This window comes from Onychostoma macrolepis, chromosome 19 (genome assembly GCF_012432095.1).
Source record: "Onychostoma macrolepis isolate SWU-2019 chromosome 19, ASM1243209v1, whole genome shotgun sequence".
In the NCBI taxonomy this organism is placed as follows: Eukaryota; Metazoa; Chordata; class Actinopteri; order Cypriniformes; family Cyprinidae; genus Onychostoma; species Onychostoma macrolepis.
The window spans coordinates 18970623-18988892 of NC_081173.1; the positions used below are offsets into that span (position 1 = coordinate 18970623).

The 18270-nt window shown below is 36.5% G+C and overlaps 1 protein-coding gene across 2 annotated transcripts in view; it reads right to left on the reverse strand.

The window, feature by feature from the left end:
- Window positions 1-18270, reverse strand: part of samd12 (sterile alpha motif domain containing 12) — an 88518-nt gene that overhangs the window by 45959 nt on the left and 24289 nt on the right. For both annotated transcript variants that reach the window (XM_058754357.1, XM_058754356.1), the window contains exons 3-4: window positions 17992-18121; window positions 7767-7907 (exon numbers count right to left, since the gene is read on the reverse strand). In XM_058754357.1, coding sequence (XP_058610340.1) covers window positions 7767-7907; window positions 17992-18121 — 271 coding nt within the window. The remainder of the gene's footprint in view (window positions 1-7766; window positions 7908-17991; window positions 18122-18270) is intronic.

Genomic DNA, 18270 nt, shown 5'->3' on the forward strand with positions numbered 1-18270 from the left:
TGACTTAATGAATTACTAAGCCTTCAACGTTTTACACCCTCTCCACACTGCAAGTGACGTGGCATGACAAAACTAGATTGCTTTCATACTGTAAGTGCTTGGAGTGAATGTAGCTTGTTTTGTAGACATGCAACAAGCCTGATCTTTGACATGCAGTGCAGACACAGTGAAACCAAATGAGCACTATGAAAAGCACAGCATTACAGAGCCTGACCTGGCCTGAATGATAAAAAGCAATGAAATATATATATATATATATATAAATATCTCATTAACAGCCCTCGGTGGAGCAGGGCAGAGTTTGGACTGGTTTCCTCGGCTTTAATGCCTACAGTATTGATCCTGCTGGTGAGGTCCGCGGCCTATTGCTGGGAAGCTGACTGCATGGCAACTACCAGTGTGTATATGCACACAAGGCAGTGCATGTTTATGTGTACGTACAAGTGAGAGTGTATCTGTGAGAGCATCTTGGCGTCGGGCAGCCGGAGAGCTCGGTGGTTTTGCACTGCAGATGGGGGGGTGGGGGATGGGGGGTGCAGACAGAGTGGAACCGGGCCGATGCGTTTTTAATGGCACTGCTGCTCTCTGGAAACTGATGTACGAGGCTCCACGCTGTGAAACTCAAACCTCCAGCCAGTTCATTTCTGATTTCTGATCCAGCCAATGCTACGCTGTTCCTCTGTATTGACCGGATGGCTGCACCTGACAAACCTCCAGGGCAAATGGTCCCATTTGCACAGATTTATCTGTATGGTGTGGACCATTGTTACAGCTTGGTGGATCATGTATCAGTTTTTTCAATTTTATTCTGATTTTTTTTATTTCCTGAGTATTTGCATCAATGTCAGATTGGAGAGTGGGCAGGTACTGGCAACCCTGCACTATACTTTTCAGTACTAGGAATTACTCCTGCATACTGGCATGTCTGATAATTTGCTGGTACTCTCTTCTGTTCCTGACAACCTGCCCTTCTATATATACAAACACACACACACACACACACACACTTAAAATTATCAGCACCAAATTTTTTTCTGTCATCTATATGTATATGTGCACATTTTCACATTTCACATTTTCTATACCTAGGAGTCTCAACCTTTGTGTCATCAATAGCATGTACCACATGCTTCAGCGGTTCTTCTTCCTCTGTCCTTGAAACACAAACATGCACATATACACACAAACACTTTGCAGTTTCCTCTCTTTTTTTTTGGAGGAATATCTTGCTGCAACAGGCCTCTCTGTGACCTTGGTATTCACAGCCCACAATGTGCGATGCAGCAAGATGCGGTGAGGAGCAAAGCAAAATGGCACAGCTAAGATTAGCCTTGTAGTTCTGATACAGAACATGGAAACTAAAGTGGAAATGTAAGTAGGGAGCTCTCAATTTCTCATGTCAAGGGTATTTTAGTCAGCAGTGGGTGGAAGTTGGTGAAAACAGTAAAAAAAAAAAAAAAAAAAAAATGAGATCATCATGAGATTAAAAAAAAAAAAAAATCAAAAGATGTTCAGCTTCAATAAAGACCGTTTTGCTTGGAAATCGCATTTTAATGAGCAGTGATGGCCATTCTAAGGGGAAAAAAATCAGTACTCTGAACTTTCTAAACCCTGAACTGCTATTGACGGTAGTGATGAAAATCCATGCAAAAGATCTGCTTGCTGATCTGGGCAGCTTACAGAATCAAATAAGACTCTGAAGTGACTCTTCATGCCACTTTTGGGAGTGGGATGTCTTTCACTCATCAATAGATAAACATTTGTCACGATGCATTTCTTTGTGAATGCTTTTGTTTGTATGGATAGTTGAGAAATGGTTTGAATTGATCGTCCCCGAGGGTAAAAAGAAAATTACTCTCAAATTGATTTTTAAAGAAAACTGTACTTAACTGAAATGCTTAACATTGATACTAACACTAACATAATCTCTATTCGTACCACTATAATTCACTGGTATAGTATCTCTAACTCCAGAATATGTAGAACTGCAAATTCAATTTAACTTTGCAGAATATCTCTTAAAGGGACAGTGCACCCAAAAATTTAAGTTGTGTTATCATTTACTCACCCTCATGTGATTTTTTATTTTATTTTGTAGAACACAAAAACAAGATATTTTCTAAAAATGATTTTTTATCCATGCAAAGAAAGTCACTGCCATTCATTGTCCTTTTGGACCCCATTGATTTTAATTATATGAAGAAAGTCATTCAGAATGACATGAAGGAGTAAATGATGACACAATTTTCATTTTTGGGTGAACTATTCCTATTGAATATTCATATGAGAGTGATTATAAATGAACAAAATTTCATCTGTTTCTCAAATATATTCTATGACTTCCGAAGACTCAAAACATAAAGCATTTATCACATATAATTGTACATATTCCACTTTTTAATGATCTCAAACCCTTTGCGTGTCAGTCAAAATGAGCTGCTAATGTGCAAACTCATCGAAGACATTCCGATTCAGATTTGATTAAACGTGATTCTCTGCTGAGGACTCTATTAAACAACATGTGACTGAATGACAGGAACTTATGGAGGAATAATAGGAGAGTATATTTCTTTTACTCATTTTCTTCAACAAGACTTAATCACATCTTCCCAAACAGGGCTCAGGAAGTGTCTCTTCTGGGATCGCCTGGGAAGGAAATTAAAAAATGAAATTAATCTGACCTTCTGGAGAAGAGGAAGGGTTCCTCGAAGCGCCGCAAAATAATGATATCAATCTGCACCTTTTCCCACCGACACCCCAAGAGAGGGGACCACTGAGCGTATTTCTCTCTCTAGAGCGCTCTCTCTCTCTCTTTCTCACACACACACACACACACACACAATAATATCATAATAGAGATCTCCTCAACATTGCCTCCTAGATATACTAGTGCAAATGCTACAATGTGCATCCCAAGACTCTGCAAAATACTCCAATTAAACATTACTGATACAGACTACCTCACACCACATGCTAGATTTTTTATATTTTTTTTGTAGTGCACTTTATTTATGCCAGTCATTACTTTTTCCATAAATAAAATGCAGCACTTTAAGACTCTTATTGACCAGTCCAGTATTAATTACACTACATAATAAATTACAAATAATTAAATGTATAAAAATTAGTGCTGGGCAACGATTAATTGCAATTAATCGCATACAAAATAAAAGTTTTTGTGTACATAATATATGTTCGTGTACTGTTTATATTTATTATGTATATATAAATACACACACATGCATGTATATATTTAAGAAAATGTTTTATATGTTAAATATATTTATATATAATATAAATTATATTAATATAAATATATACATGTAAATACTTTCAAAATATATACTGTATGTGTGTGTCTTTATATATACACATAATAAATAATCATTGCCCAGCACTAATAAAAATATATAAAATATACATATATTATTTTTAAATTATTTTTAGATTTTATTATATATTAAAATATACGTATTAAAATAACATTTCTGAAACGTCATACCTGTATGCATTATAATTTACTATATATATATATATTTTTTAGTACATATTACATATATTAATAAATATTTATAATCTATATTAATCAAATAATGCTTCTCCTTAATTTTTGCAATAATTAAGATGACATTTTCATCTAGCAGAATAATAAGTTAACTCTAAAATAGCACATGGTAAATGTTTTATAAGCAAAGAAATAAATAAAACAAACAATAACATGACAAATTTAACCACCACATAATCAATAAAACACTTCTATCACAATTACAAATGTTTTTTTCCCCCTTAAAATACATTAAAACATCACAGCGTATCATCGTTAAACTGCTATTATTAAAAAATATTAATGTATACCCCATCCCTCAAAGACTCCCAAAGACATTCAAAGCACTTTGAAAGGACAGAACGTTTTTGTTACTGATCACTTTTGCTCTTTTCTTTTGGTTTGATAAATGAGCTTTGCTGGACTGCTATTAAACTGGCTGTCTAACTTTCTAGATGGCAGCCAATTTAAAACCTGTATAACAACCTCTGAGATTTGACCCCGTCAAGACACATGTATGCAATAATTCATAATCTGTGCAATAACCTCTACGATTCTGACCTCTTCATGAATTAAAATGAGACTGATGTTTTAGGGAATTCACTTAGATTGAATCACAAAAGCTAGAAGAAAGGAAAAATAGATAATACTTGTTAAACTTGGCTCAGTCACTCTTTCTTTTTTGGGCTGCCTGATTCATTAACATTGAGAACATTTATTTTTATCACAACAGTGTAGATGGTTTTTATCTCCTCCGAAGTGGAATATTTGATGTAGCCATGGATACCGATGTAAAAGAAATGTGTAAACACTAATGAGAAATAATAATGACAGAATGATTAGAACTCAGCAGTTCTCATTAGTTCTCAAGGTCCATAAACAATTGTACAAGCGCTTTGTGAGCCATCTGTTGTGCTTGTTTGGTATCTATGGGTGGGTTTAATTTTGTATTGATGATTTCATTTTGATTTGGGTTCTGGTACTGTCACAGTTGGCAAAATGACAAGTCTGATCTCACTCAGGGGAGAAGAGAAAACGTTCAACATCAGCAGATACTGTAGATGTCCCACAGACAGAAAAACTTACACCATGTTTAGTCATGTCCACATGTATGAGGTCACTGTTCCCTAATGTGTGCACAGCAACAAAATACATACTTTCCATTTCACACACATCCAGCCAAATCCTAATGGAAACGCCCAAAATACTTCATGCTTACAATAAAAGAAATGTGGGTTGCATTGAATCTATTAATTTGGAAGAGCCATGTGCACGTGTTCCTGACACGGTGAGCTGTGACAAAGATTGAGCCCTGCTTGCAATGTGTTCTAATCCCATTTAATCAACAATTTACTGATTAGGGCTAAACAATATTGGGGACAAAAAAAAAAAAATTGACATTGCGACATTTTGTTTTCATTCAGTATATAATGTGATATTAAAAAGTACAGGAATTTTCACCAGATTAATATTTAGAAAGAAAGAATCATTCTAGATTTTGTTGGGGAGTGCATCTGTATAGAAAAACAATAAATTATAGAAAAAAAAACATGAATTTTTTCGGATTCAGCGCAAACTAATATGGCGGCGCCCATCAGCCGTTATAGATCAAGGTGTTTAAGCTACCAAATACATTTACTTACACGTATTTGAGAATCGGAATATCAGACATTTCATAATATAGTAAACATTTTGTGAATATTTTGAGGTAAAATGAAATAAAAGTGATACATCACTATTGTGGCTGCGGTATGTCACGTGACAAACACGATACGTGGAAACAGTAAAGTGATATCCTAAAATAATGCTGCGTTCAAGTCCTCCTGGGACGTTCGTACTTACGAGTTGACAAATTGTAATTACGATGTCAGGTGCGCTCACTTGGTCGGAACAAGATGACGATTTAACTTTTCTACATAAAATTCAAAGATTTTATTTTAAATCTACATGTACAAAATGACGAATAAACAATGTGCAATTGTGCATCGTGTTTTTTTCTGTTTTTATTCAATTCATGAAGGTGATGTAAACTGAATCATTATATATTCGATGGTAATTAATATTTTGTATATGTAACATTACCAAAAAAATATTATTATTAATTTCAACAAATTTACTGTCAAAACAGATGCTGCATATCTATAGTCTTTGGCTGCGTTCCTTTGCATCCGACACTTTTTTTCACTGACACGGAAACTCTGGGCTTAAAGAAAATTTTGAGTTTCCCACTTGTAACAATGACTTTGTGGTGGTGTTCATGTGCGTTCAACTCATAAATACGATCTATCCGACATGGCTTGAACTCTAACTGTTGCCTAAAAAACTCACAAACTGCATTGATTGAACAACAATATAAAATCCATGTACTGCGGCAAACATGGCTCACAATAGCATGAAATAGCATGACATGAAAGCCGATCAGTGACTTCCGCCTGGTGGATAGTTACGTGAAGTAGAAAACACTGCCTGCTGCCTGGTACTGTCCGGTTCACTGTAACTGATAAGGCCTTCGTGGTCCAGCCATCCCTCTGGCATTCACGGGAGCCAGAATCTAATTATTTTCCCTGCATGGTCCAATGAGCCCTAAAGGTTAATTATTGTCTGTCTGCATGATACCCGACTGCCAGTGCACAATAAAAGCTGTTAGTCGCTGCAGATAGCAGCTAATGTCAGACTGTGTGTATCCAAGTGGCCGACAGGAGTTACCAGGTGCACTCATGAGGAAGATTCTATAGGAAACCTTCTTTCTGGCTTCATTTACTATGAGGACTAGCATTTTTGCTTTGTATTGCAGAGAAAAAATACTTCATAAAATATATCATTTTCAAGGTAATTGACAACATGTAACAGATGCTCAGCAGAACTCAAGTTGCATTGAACCTGGAACAAAGCTACAAATTTTCCTTTTCCTTCTGACAACAGAGATAATGCTAACATTCAGCCTAGCTTTACTTTGTCAGGAACAGCAGCTCCTCTTTAGTCCCCTAAAAATACTGTCCTTCATTGGGCTGTTGCAATTTCTGGCCGATTTAGACCGCATCTGCGTGCTGTCCATTCCCATGCACGTCATTGTTTAATTTAGTTTGTATATCAGAAAGAAGGCAAAAAACAGCAGAGACAGCTGGGGCCTTCACCAAATAATACCTCTCTTTCTCTACTTTTCAATCACTAACTCTCTCTTTCAAGGAATGCTTAGCCAGTAAACATGGAGGTCAACAGTTTTTTGAATCCTGCTGAACTTGATTGAGGTTTGTGCACACGCAGATATGCAAGGCATACAGGCAGCTTTTTTACAGCTCCTATCTACTTTAATGGAGAAAGAATCTGTTATGATTACTATCCATCCATCCATCCATCCATCTATCCATCCATATATGTATATATACACTCTATCTATCTATCTATCTATCTATCTATCTATCCATCCATATATGTATATATACACTCTATCTATCTATCTATCTATCTATCTATCTATCTATCTATCTATCTATATATCTATCTATCTATCTATCTATCTATCCATAAACTGTATGCATCTATACATCCATATATGCATCTATACATCTCTTTATCCATCTGCAGGTGTCTATCTATCTATCTATCTATCTATCTATCTATCTATCTATCTATCTATCTATCTATCTATCTATCTATCTATCTATCTATCTATCCATAAACTGTATGCATCTATACAACCATATATGCATCTATACATCTCTTTATCCATCTGCAGGTGTCTATCTATCTATCTATCTATCTATCTATCTATCTATCTATCTATCTATCTATCTATCTATCTATCTATCTATCTATCTATCTATCTATCCGTACATCCATTGATGGCTTTTTAAACTTTAAGTTTCAAGTTTAAAAATGGTCTTGACTCTTGACACACTTTGCTTTTCTAAAAATGACTCTTATATGAGCTTCTTGAATTGCAATTCTGCAATAACTTTTTCATTTAGAGTTTGTGGGGACCCTCAAAAAAAAATCAAGAAGACAGGACAGTGTATTACTACATACGCCCAACTACACATTCTACATTATAGTAAAAAAGGTTCATAAAACAGCTTCATAAAAGGGTAGTAATCCATTCATTAAAATCTATTAAGGCAGGGTTAAAGCGAAGAAAGCCTAATTAGTTTAAATTAAAAACATTAGAAGTCTATGGAGATCTTCCCGTGCATAGCTGTACATGTTTGTATGTATGTGTATGTACCTTGCGTGAGCAGCTGCAGAGTGCGGACCTCTTCTCTGACGCGGAGCTGGAGGACCTGCTGTAGGATGTACTGTCTCTGACTCTCCTGCATGATGCCCATACGCTCCAACTTCCTGTCAGTGAGCCTCATCAGAGCTCGACCTGCACACACAAACACATGATAATGAAACCAGGCTGGGCCGTACAAAGAAAAAAAAAATTACAAATTGCACATTTATAATACATATAAAGAATAACTGTACTTGCCATTTACAAGGAGCTATTATAATGCCCTTGTGGAAAAACGGATTTAGTATTGTAATAACCTACATTACAAGAACCTAACGAGAATATATTGTAATTAGTGAAACGAAATAGATTGGAATTTTTTCCTCCAGCTAGAAATATGATCAAGGTCAGATGAAGTTCACTGTCATTTTTAATCATCGCCTCACAAATATTCTCCTCATATCTGTGCTGATAAAAGTCATAATAATGCCTGTCAATGCCCCAGTTAACAGCTACCATTTGTGCACAATAAAGTTAAAGCTATTGTACCATCTCACACAACGCCTTGAGGTAGCGAAGCAGAAAGGCTACTAATGCATTTACACTGCGATGAAAATTGTTAATTCGGTTGTTTTTCGTGAAAGAGACCAAACACGGTATCATTATCTACGGAAAGGATGGTATTCAGATGCAGCATAGTACAATTTTCAATGATTATGCTGCATTATGAGTGTGGATGCTCTGCTCCTGTCACTCACTCCCTCTCTCTCACTTAATGGTCATGTGTTTAAATCGCAGCATGTCTCCGGTGAAGAGGAAAGCTATGTAGAACTGAAAAAAATCCACTGAAAGCAGCCAAACAATTTAGCTGACCCTTACCCACTGGAGATCATGTCATGTGGTAATGCAAAAACCGGAAATTAAAAGGACAAAGGGGAACACACAAAAAAAAAATTAAGTACTACTGTTTATCAGTAAACGACAGGGCAGCCTGTAAAAAGTCAGTAAAATTACAATACTTAAAAAGGCAAGAAACATCTGTTAGAAAATTAGAAATAAAATAATACATGTTATGCTTAAAATATGCAATAAAAAATGTGAATAAAAAAAAAAAAAAAAAAAAAAAACACTTCAGGGCACACTTCAGATTTCTACTGTCCATGCCAATAATTTTTGTCCCTATCACAAACGATAAAAAAAAACAGTAATATCTGTATTTTATTTGTATAAAAATACATACATTTTAAAATTAAATTAAATTAATTGTTTAGCAAGAATTATTTTCACATTTATCAAATTTTCCTGCATCTATAAATGTGTGACTATCAGTTATAAATTCATAAACACGCACTCTCTGAAAAATTATAGATGGCATATGGTGATTTGTTTTTAAATATTCAAACCATTCTAACTGATGTTGATAACAAATCACTCAGCAAAACCGCCTCTCTATATTATAACAATAATAATTATGTCATATTGGTGACATTTAAATCAGTATAATTAGCAACAACAATATCCAACACATTATGAAAAGCCAAATGTTTAAATCTGCAAGGCATAAAACAAATATACATAATCATCAAACGTCTCAACACAGTAACTGACTCCAAATTTACACTGGCCCTGGGCCATCGGGCCCTCCGTATTGTTGAATCCTGCGCTAGATACATTCTCTGAACGCTTTAATATCTTTTGTAGTATTGTTTCTCTGTTAAATTGAAGTGTTTTGACGTTCATATATATTTCTTGGGGAAAAAGTCTGATACTAATGAAGAATGAGATTCTTTTAAAGGAAAAATAAATGTACATGGCATTTTCTTTAGAAAGAAAGAAAATCATTTTATAGGACAGCCTACAATAAAGCAAAATAAGAACAAAAAAAAATTTCATGCGTCCATGCGTCTGATCAACTCAAACCTCAATATTCTATTTAGAAATATAGATGGCATCAAAATGTGGATGCCATCTATATTTCTAAATAGAATATTGAGGCGCTATGAGCACAGATGGGGCCTCTTTAGTCACGGAACATTAGAAGCAGAAAATTGGAGTATGTGTGAGGCGTGTAGGTTGAGGTGATCGGGGTAAGGTATTTCAGTACGTTGGTAGAGTGCCAAACTACCCCTTCATTTGGCAGCATTTGGCTGAAACGCCTCAATGAGGAACAGAAACTCAGCGTGCCTTCTCTCTGAATCACTGCCATAAGTGTTTCACTGAGAAGATGAGTCAAAGCCTGGTTAAAGAACAGAAGAGAAGAGAGTGTGAAAACAGGAAAGAAAGAAAATAAGAGCAGAATACATATACAGATGGGAAAAGAGTTACAAATGCGAGTGCATGAGAAGAAATGGGAAAGGTGCCATTCTAAACAAATAACTGTCCAACAAAAACATTTGAGATGTTTCTTAGATGTTACTTAGCAGGAAGAGCAGGTCACTGGGTAACAGCTGTCTCAGCAAGATAAGGATGCAAAAGAATGTAGTCTGGTAGAAAACAAAAAAGCATAAATTACTGTCTGCTATAGACACAAGATATGTTGGCCATCTATTGCGCAAATGACATTACACATAGAGCTTCACTTAAAGATGATTCAAAATAGAAATATCTTCTAATATTTGAGTTTTTTGAGACTATTCCCAAAAATCGTAATAAAAGCTAGGAAAAACAAGAACAAAGAAATTTATTACAACTACTGGGCAGTCTGTAAAAAAATGTTTTAATTTAATGTTTTGCTATTTGTACAGGAATATTAAATAATTATAATAAAAATACTGAGAACTTAAATGTGTTATATGCTATAAAAATATGCAGCCTGTGCATCATGAGTTTGTTTGCCCTTCAATGGAGAAAATGGCCTTTTCATATTTTAATGACCGCTAAAGTCACTTCCCACTCCTTCCAGTAGGAGCTGAGCCAGGTGTCAGTGCAAACACCATCACTGCAGTTTTCTTTGTTCACGTTCCTGTGTCTACTTATCTTTGTGCAACTGACAGAGAAATGGTTTAAAAAATTTAAAAGCATCTTGGACTTCAGCATACTGATCAGTCGGAAATCAAGCTCCACACTCAGCTTCTTCTGAATCCTGTTGTGACTGTTATCCAGTGCTACTACATTAACCATTTACCAAAGACTACAAGCTCAAATCAGTCCCTAAAAGGTATATACACATAAAACCCAAAAGGTCAAGGTTTAGCAAGTTAGCATGAAGCAGTTGGCAGTTATTCAAAAGTAGTTGGTCTAGATGAAATGGTTTGCAAGCAACATTTAAATCACAAACGTGTCATGTTATAGGAGCTGCAATCCACATATGTGAAACATCAGAGCAGATAAATTCACTCTCTTTCTCCCTCCGGTTGCTGGACTGGCATACTCGTCTTCAGTCCTGATGAATGGACTAGCTTAAAGCTCTCTCTCCCTCCACTGTCACTCTAGGGACCTGTCCCTTTTACATGTGAACCAAAAGCCTGGCTAATTACTGCTCCAACAACCAGGAGGGATGACAGACAGAAAGAGAGAGAAGGGGGCTGGGGCGGCTCTGGGGCCTATAAAGATGGAAATTAACCTCAATTTCTCTGACAAAACTCTCATGGTGAACAAGCAGGACTGTACTTGAGAAACACTGAGGCTGCTTGGACTGGTGAAGGAAACTCCTCAGGTGATACTGTAGCATACTTCACATAGTTTAACTGCAGCTGCATTCATGAGTCCCAAGAGGACCTTTCAAACTCTCATTCTTTCTGTCACACATACACACACACATATAGACACACAACCTGGCAGGCTCACTAGCCCCTCAAACTATCGCAGAGCCTGAGTGCAACTGCCAAGTACGTCCCTACATAGATCCATACAGAGTACCATCCAACAGGCAAGATTATGCTGCAAAATTACCTACTTTACATGGCAGAGGACCAAATTCTAGATGAAAAATGCCAGTGAGAATTCAAAACAGTTTTTAAAATCTGTAAATCTGATGCTGAACAGAATGTTCTGCTACATTTACTCAAAAAATGGAAGAAAATCACTTTTCTATATTACATTATTTTCTATATTACATATATCATCAAATGGTGAAAAATGTAAAAAAATCTGCATTTTTCAACGTGTTTTTTTTTTATGTAGTAAAATTGTATTATAAAGAAATATTTGGTAAAGTAAAACATTTGGTTTGGACCTGGTAAGTATAAACATTGTCAGTGAAGTTCATGTAAGTTCATAAGTTCATATTCATCTGTTTCAGTCACATGACTTTTCTGTTCAACCGCCATAGTTTTATACAGAAATATAAGCCTAAAGTACAAGTGTAGAGGAAAAAAGTCCTGCAACGGCTTATCTTCAGTGTTCCTAAAGTTCCTAGGACATCCCTAGGACAACTTAATAAGTCCAAATCACTTGAAGGCGATTGAACCGTTATCATTATTTGGACTGTCCTGTTGCTGAGCCCATATTGATCACTAGATAAGAGGACAATGGCATTTGGCATTTAATCAAAAGAGGGCAGATAGTAAGAGTTACAGGGATGAATAGAACATAAGGAGAGAAAGGGAGAGAAAGACACCGATGCTTAGCGATGTGCATTTGTGCTGGCAACAACCCCACACTTGATTGTGAACGTAACTTCTACTAAATGACTTCAAGGAGGACAATCAGCATAATTTTAAAGCGGTTTAAGTGTGAAAATGTAAAATACATTCTCATATCCCAGCTTAATATGAAAAGACAACCATAAGCAAGTCATCTGCAGGCACTGAGGCTATTTCAAAACATTGCTCTTTTTGTTTGAGAATCTTGACCAGCCTGACATAGCAACAGTGACTCAACCAATGGTGTGGAGTTTGGGGGTGGGGCTTGTGTTTGTTAGACCAATAGCAGACGGGGGCAGTTTTTATCTAGAAACCTGTTTGACAATAATTGTTGCAATTCCATTTGGTGGCTCAAGTGGTGCAGAAATTTCTCTTTAGCACATTCTGATTTTACTCTGAAAAATGTGAAAAAAATAAAATCAGTCAACTGGGACAGTAGCTATGTGACCACCAGAGTGGCAAACCATTATGGACGAGCAGTCATAACATACCATGTCTTTCCACATGACATACGCATTTAGAAAGATCCTATAGCAACATTTATGCTTTGCCGCAGGCCTCCATTTCCCCTGAATGTAAATCTGCAGCATTATCAAGATGCTCATTATACTCCATCCAGAAAAACATCAGTTGTGTGAGTCATCCGCTATATACAGTGGCATGCAAACCACTCACCTCTACATCCATCAGAACACGACTATTTCCTCTTTTATTACTTATAACAGCTATAAAATGCTTGAAAAAGCGAGTGATCACAGTCAAATTAGTAATTGTTAACATAGCCATCAACATACTAACACTGTACACCGTCCCCCCCACCTCTCAGAATACTTCAAAACACAAAAATTGCAGTAGTTTCATTCAGGCCACATCATGTTCTTATCCTCCAACATCACCACAATTCAATCTGATTTTTCCTCTCCATCCTTCTCCCCAGAATTCTGAAAAATTGATCTGATGGCTCTGAATTGCATCCCTGCGGAACACTGCAATTTCAGACGCTCATACCTCATCATCCCGCTCGCGGAAATCACCGCCGTGCTACCGAAGGCTGAAACTGTGCTGTTCTGTGAAGACATCGTGCTGAATCCCAAATATACACGACTGCTGCCTGAAGCCCTTGAAGTCAAAAGTCTAGGGTTGAATTACATTGGGATTTAGCAGATTATTCAGATATAATTGGCATATTTCTTCCTTAACTTTAATGAACCTTTTATTATAACAGCAAAAAATGTAATATGAGCTGTTTGCTCTTCAGATGGTTGAAATGAATGGTTAAGATCCATTGGTCTCCCACTAATGACACAAATTCCAGGTTTAATGGCAATTCCAACAAATTAAAGAGACAATGCATTTTTGATTCAGTCTCAGATAAACAGAGTATTGTGTATTTCAGCTCAACGGGATCATTCGGAAAACCTTCAGTCTATGCTACTTTTCACCAGCTATCTCAACGTCATCACATCTCTGATGGTCAACAGCACACTGAAAATAGTGGAAAGAACCAAGTAAAAAATCCAGCAAAGAATGCATATAACATGGAACAACTGCAGTCACTACTGTGCAGACGTCATTACATGCAGTTTACAGACAGGATTGTGTGTTTATAGAGGGTGTGACGTCAGGTCGATGTTTAGTTTGGGTCCTTTGATTCAACCCAGAGTGGAAGATGGAAATGTTTTGTAGAAAACATCATTGGAGCTATTTATGCGTTAGGGCTGAATACGTGTTTAACTCCAAAGCATTCATGTGTTGAATCTTTTAAGATCTATTAATATCTTAAAAAGAGGCATTTCAGCAAACATCAGATTTTCTATGTCCCATTTTACAACATATAATTTTCATGTTAAATATGAAACTCAAACACATATAAATTCACTCTGATGAAAATGTCAGCAGAAATATCAAATTGGGACTGCATGACAAATGCAGCCTATATAGTCCATAAAAAAGCTCATACTTCGCCAAGACCACCAGTGTGCTGCCTGATGGGAGTCTCTTTGACATGAGTTGTTTATAACTCTTATTAAAGTCAAATAAATAAACCCAGTGTCTCACCACACCCAGTATTCTCTGGACTGATCTGACCAGCAGTGAGCCAGAACGCCCGCACAGACATTGACTGTCCAGTGCATGTGGAAGCACGAGAAGAGCCAGCTTACTAGGAACATCCCAGCTGGATTCATTTATCCTGTCAACAGAAGATCTGTCAAACTTTCCTTTCTTTTCTGTAAAACCATAGAGAATGATCCAATGATCATGAAACAGGAGGATTTAGGGCCACAGTATGATCTGATAATGCTGCCAATTCCTACACCAGACCAAACAGTGGCATTTTTCATAATTGCTGTGAAACATGCTTCAAAAATGGACACTTGGGTTACAGTGACACCATAAGTCAAAGAGCCCACTTCAGATTTTGTTGCTCAAATCCAAAATTTGATTATGTTTTTTCACATGACTTTTTAAAAGCACCACATAATAGACTGGAGAGCCAACACTGTTAAACTGACTTTTAAGCCTAAAACATCCAACCCTGATATTTATTATTGTGTTTTATTTATTATAATTCATTAATAATATGTACATGATTTTTAAATAATTAATTTTGTTTATTTAAAAAAACAATTTATTAATAATATAAAATTCATAAAACATTAATGACCAATGCCTTGCCATCACACCACAGTCCTACATTTTCTTTACAGTAAATCAAGGGCACAATTATTACATTGCTTTAAAAACAAACAACACAAAATGTAATAATTCACGAGTTCACACTTGCATATAATAAACTGAGTAAAGGTTATGCGTATTTGGCGTGCTGTCCAGGGAGAGGGCTCCGAGCTCGGTACTTACCCCCGAGCCCAGGGTACTCCCCCTGTACGGGGAGAGGGGTCCGAGCTCTGCATTTAGCCCAGACCCAGAGCGTTCCTCCCCGTGCTGGGGTAGGAACAGGCTGAAGGTGAGGAGTCGGGGTGGTGGAGGGATGCTGAAAGACTAGAACTGATGGAGGTAAGACTGCTTTGATTATTTATAGGGGTTCTCTCGAGCTGATTGGATAGATGGTGTGATTGCTGATGATGAATTGGCTGTGTTAATTATCTGCGCGTGCTCCTCCCGAAATTTGTTAATAAAACATCACTTCTGTCTTGGTTGTTTTAACTGATACATGCATTTGAAATATTCAATATTTGTTCAATTTTGTAAAATGCCCAGATTGTAATAAAAATACTGTTTTTTGTGTGTGTGTGTGTGTGTGTGTGTGTAGTGGTTTGCACTGTCATCCATAAAACAGATATGACATTCACAGTCTTACAACAGACAGTACATTAAAAAAAAAAAAAAACTTTTTGGCACAAAGCTCACTACAGTTCATGAATGAATATCTCATTTTAATGTCCAATTAGCCATTATCTGTCTAACAACAGCTGGTTATTTAACAGGCTTTAATTGTGGTATTATATAGGGTTGTGTTTTCATAGCCCTACTGTGCTGTGGCCCATGGGATTGATGTCCATTTGAAATCCAGCCCAGTGTTTCATTGTATCTGACAGAGCAGCTCTGGTTCAGTCATTCACTCTTATCTTCTTGGCTGTATATTACACAGAATGAGTGCACCTTCTCCCCTGATTACACCTACGCTATCAAAAATATGTGCTTAACTCATTTACCAAAGCACTCGCTGCCTCTGTCTTTGTAATTACTGCAGATTAGGGACTAATATCTAATTATGCCTTAATATGCTTTAATGCATTTTTAATGACAGCTCGGTGTTCCAGTCAAACTCTCAGAGCGATTTGGGAGATGTGTCGAAGCGGTGAGGGAGAATCTCAACAGTCGTATGTTGGCGATGCAAAGCTTTATCTTACTACGCTCTGGTTCAAACGGAAACAAACCGACACTTAATAGTAAGTAATTAGGTAACTTAATAGTTAGTAATTTCATGCTCTCTCAAAGCTGTATTTGAGGCTGCCTGGTTTGATGAAAACTGAATGAAAGCGTTTGCGAATTCTTGAAAAATCCTCTGAATTTCAGAATAAATGGACTCTCAAATGTGATCTGATGCAGACATAATGATTAATCAATACCAGTTTCAGAGGCTTCACTGTATAACTCCACATCCCTTGAAGCTCTGATGGATGCATTATTTTTTAACCTTTTGAAACAATAAAAAATCTGAATTTAATTTAATCTGAATTAAAAATATACCTAAATGACATGCAAGTTCTCAGACATATGGCTTAATCTAAAGATAAGATAAAATAAGATTGTTGTTAAGAAGAAAAAATTTTCATCACATAATATAGTCCGACATTAGATGATTCTGCAGATGTATAGAATTCAACTGATGTGCAAATGATCAAATGATCTGCATCTCATTCCTTCAGATTTGTTTAAAATTATTAACATGCAGATACACACAAGAAAACCACACCAGAAAGCATCCGTTTAATGTGCTTTTGCGTAAGTAAGTTAGTTTTTAACGCTGTTGTCTTGTGATTTGGCCATCTCTGTTTACTCTAATGAAATGTGTTATGTTATGCATGGTATGACCAGAGATGGATGCAAATTGCATTGTGTCTCTAATTGGTAAGGCCTGATGTTTATGAACTGATTCCTGTTAATTAATACTGGATCGTCAAATCGAGCAGCTTGCATATTTTCTGCATAAATTATGGCTAATTGGATCACGCATCACCCTAATGCAAATCACATTCAAGATTCTTCCAGTCAAACTAGAGCAATCCAGAATGGACATAACATTGCTTTAGTTAGCATTACTCATGACAGTTAAGATCAGTTGGCCAAATCATGATAAATCACCACAAGAGCTTTTCATCAAGAGACCTTGGAAACTGAACATTTACAGGACGACTGCTCTTGATTAAAGGACCTCAGTTCATCAGCACTGTGCGATTATGCTACTGCACAGAAAGCTATGATTATAAACAAAGCAGAGCAAATCACTCCATGATCTATTTGACTGCAAATTTTGATTTTGGTATACTGTATCTCCCACTTTAATAAGAAGGACATCTTGGGACTAAAAGACAATTGACCCTGATTTCCAACTACAAATTTGAACATTTATATTTTATAAAATCAAAAATAGCAATGTTAGAGTTGTCAAAAGAATAAATGTAATCAATTCTATATTATAATTATATATATGTTTTTTTTAAAGTACAAAAATGCAATTAAATGTAATAATACTAATTTTCTCTTAATATAATATAATATAACATAACATAACATAACACAACACCAGGCTGTACGTGTGAACACCTTTTTGATGCTATGCCTGCACCATGCAAGCAATTCATCTCTATAACGCTTCTTGAAGTAGGAACACATTAAAGCACAATGCAACATGAAAAACCGTGGTACATTCATCCATCACTACAAGTTAGGTTACAACATTAAAACGACAAGCATACATAAATTCCCTCGACATGCCTCCTCAACTACACAGGAACCCCTGCTGAGCTAATAAACATCAGAATGCAATCATCTAGCCTGAGCCGGCAGCAATTAATAGCAGTGCCATTTTGAATGTCTTAATGTAAGTGGAGTGTGTGCGTAAGCATTGGACTGTGGGTATTTGACCTTGGACAAGATCATTGTAAGACTGACAGGGTGCCTGTGTTTACCTGTGATGTCGTGCTGCTTGAAGGAGTCACTGTAGACTTGGTGTTGATTGGGACAGTGTTTCTTCAGCCATTTACACACGTCCTGCTGGCTCCACAGGGCCACGGGTTTGGACAGCTTCACAGTTCCCGGCTGGGCAAGGGAAAAAGATAACGGAATGTAAATGCAGAATCTTTTCACCTCTTTTTTCCCACATTTTTTATGAAATAGCTCAGCTAGAAGTAAAAATTGTGTCATTATTTGCTCACGGATTGAAGCATTCCAAGTCTTCTGAAGCCTTA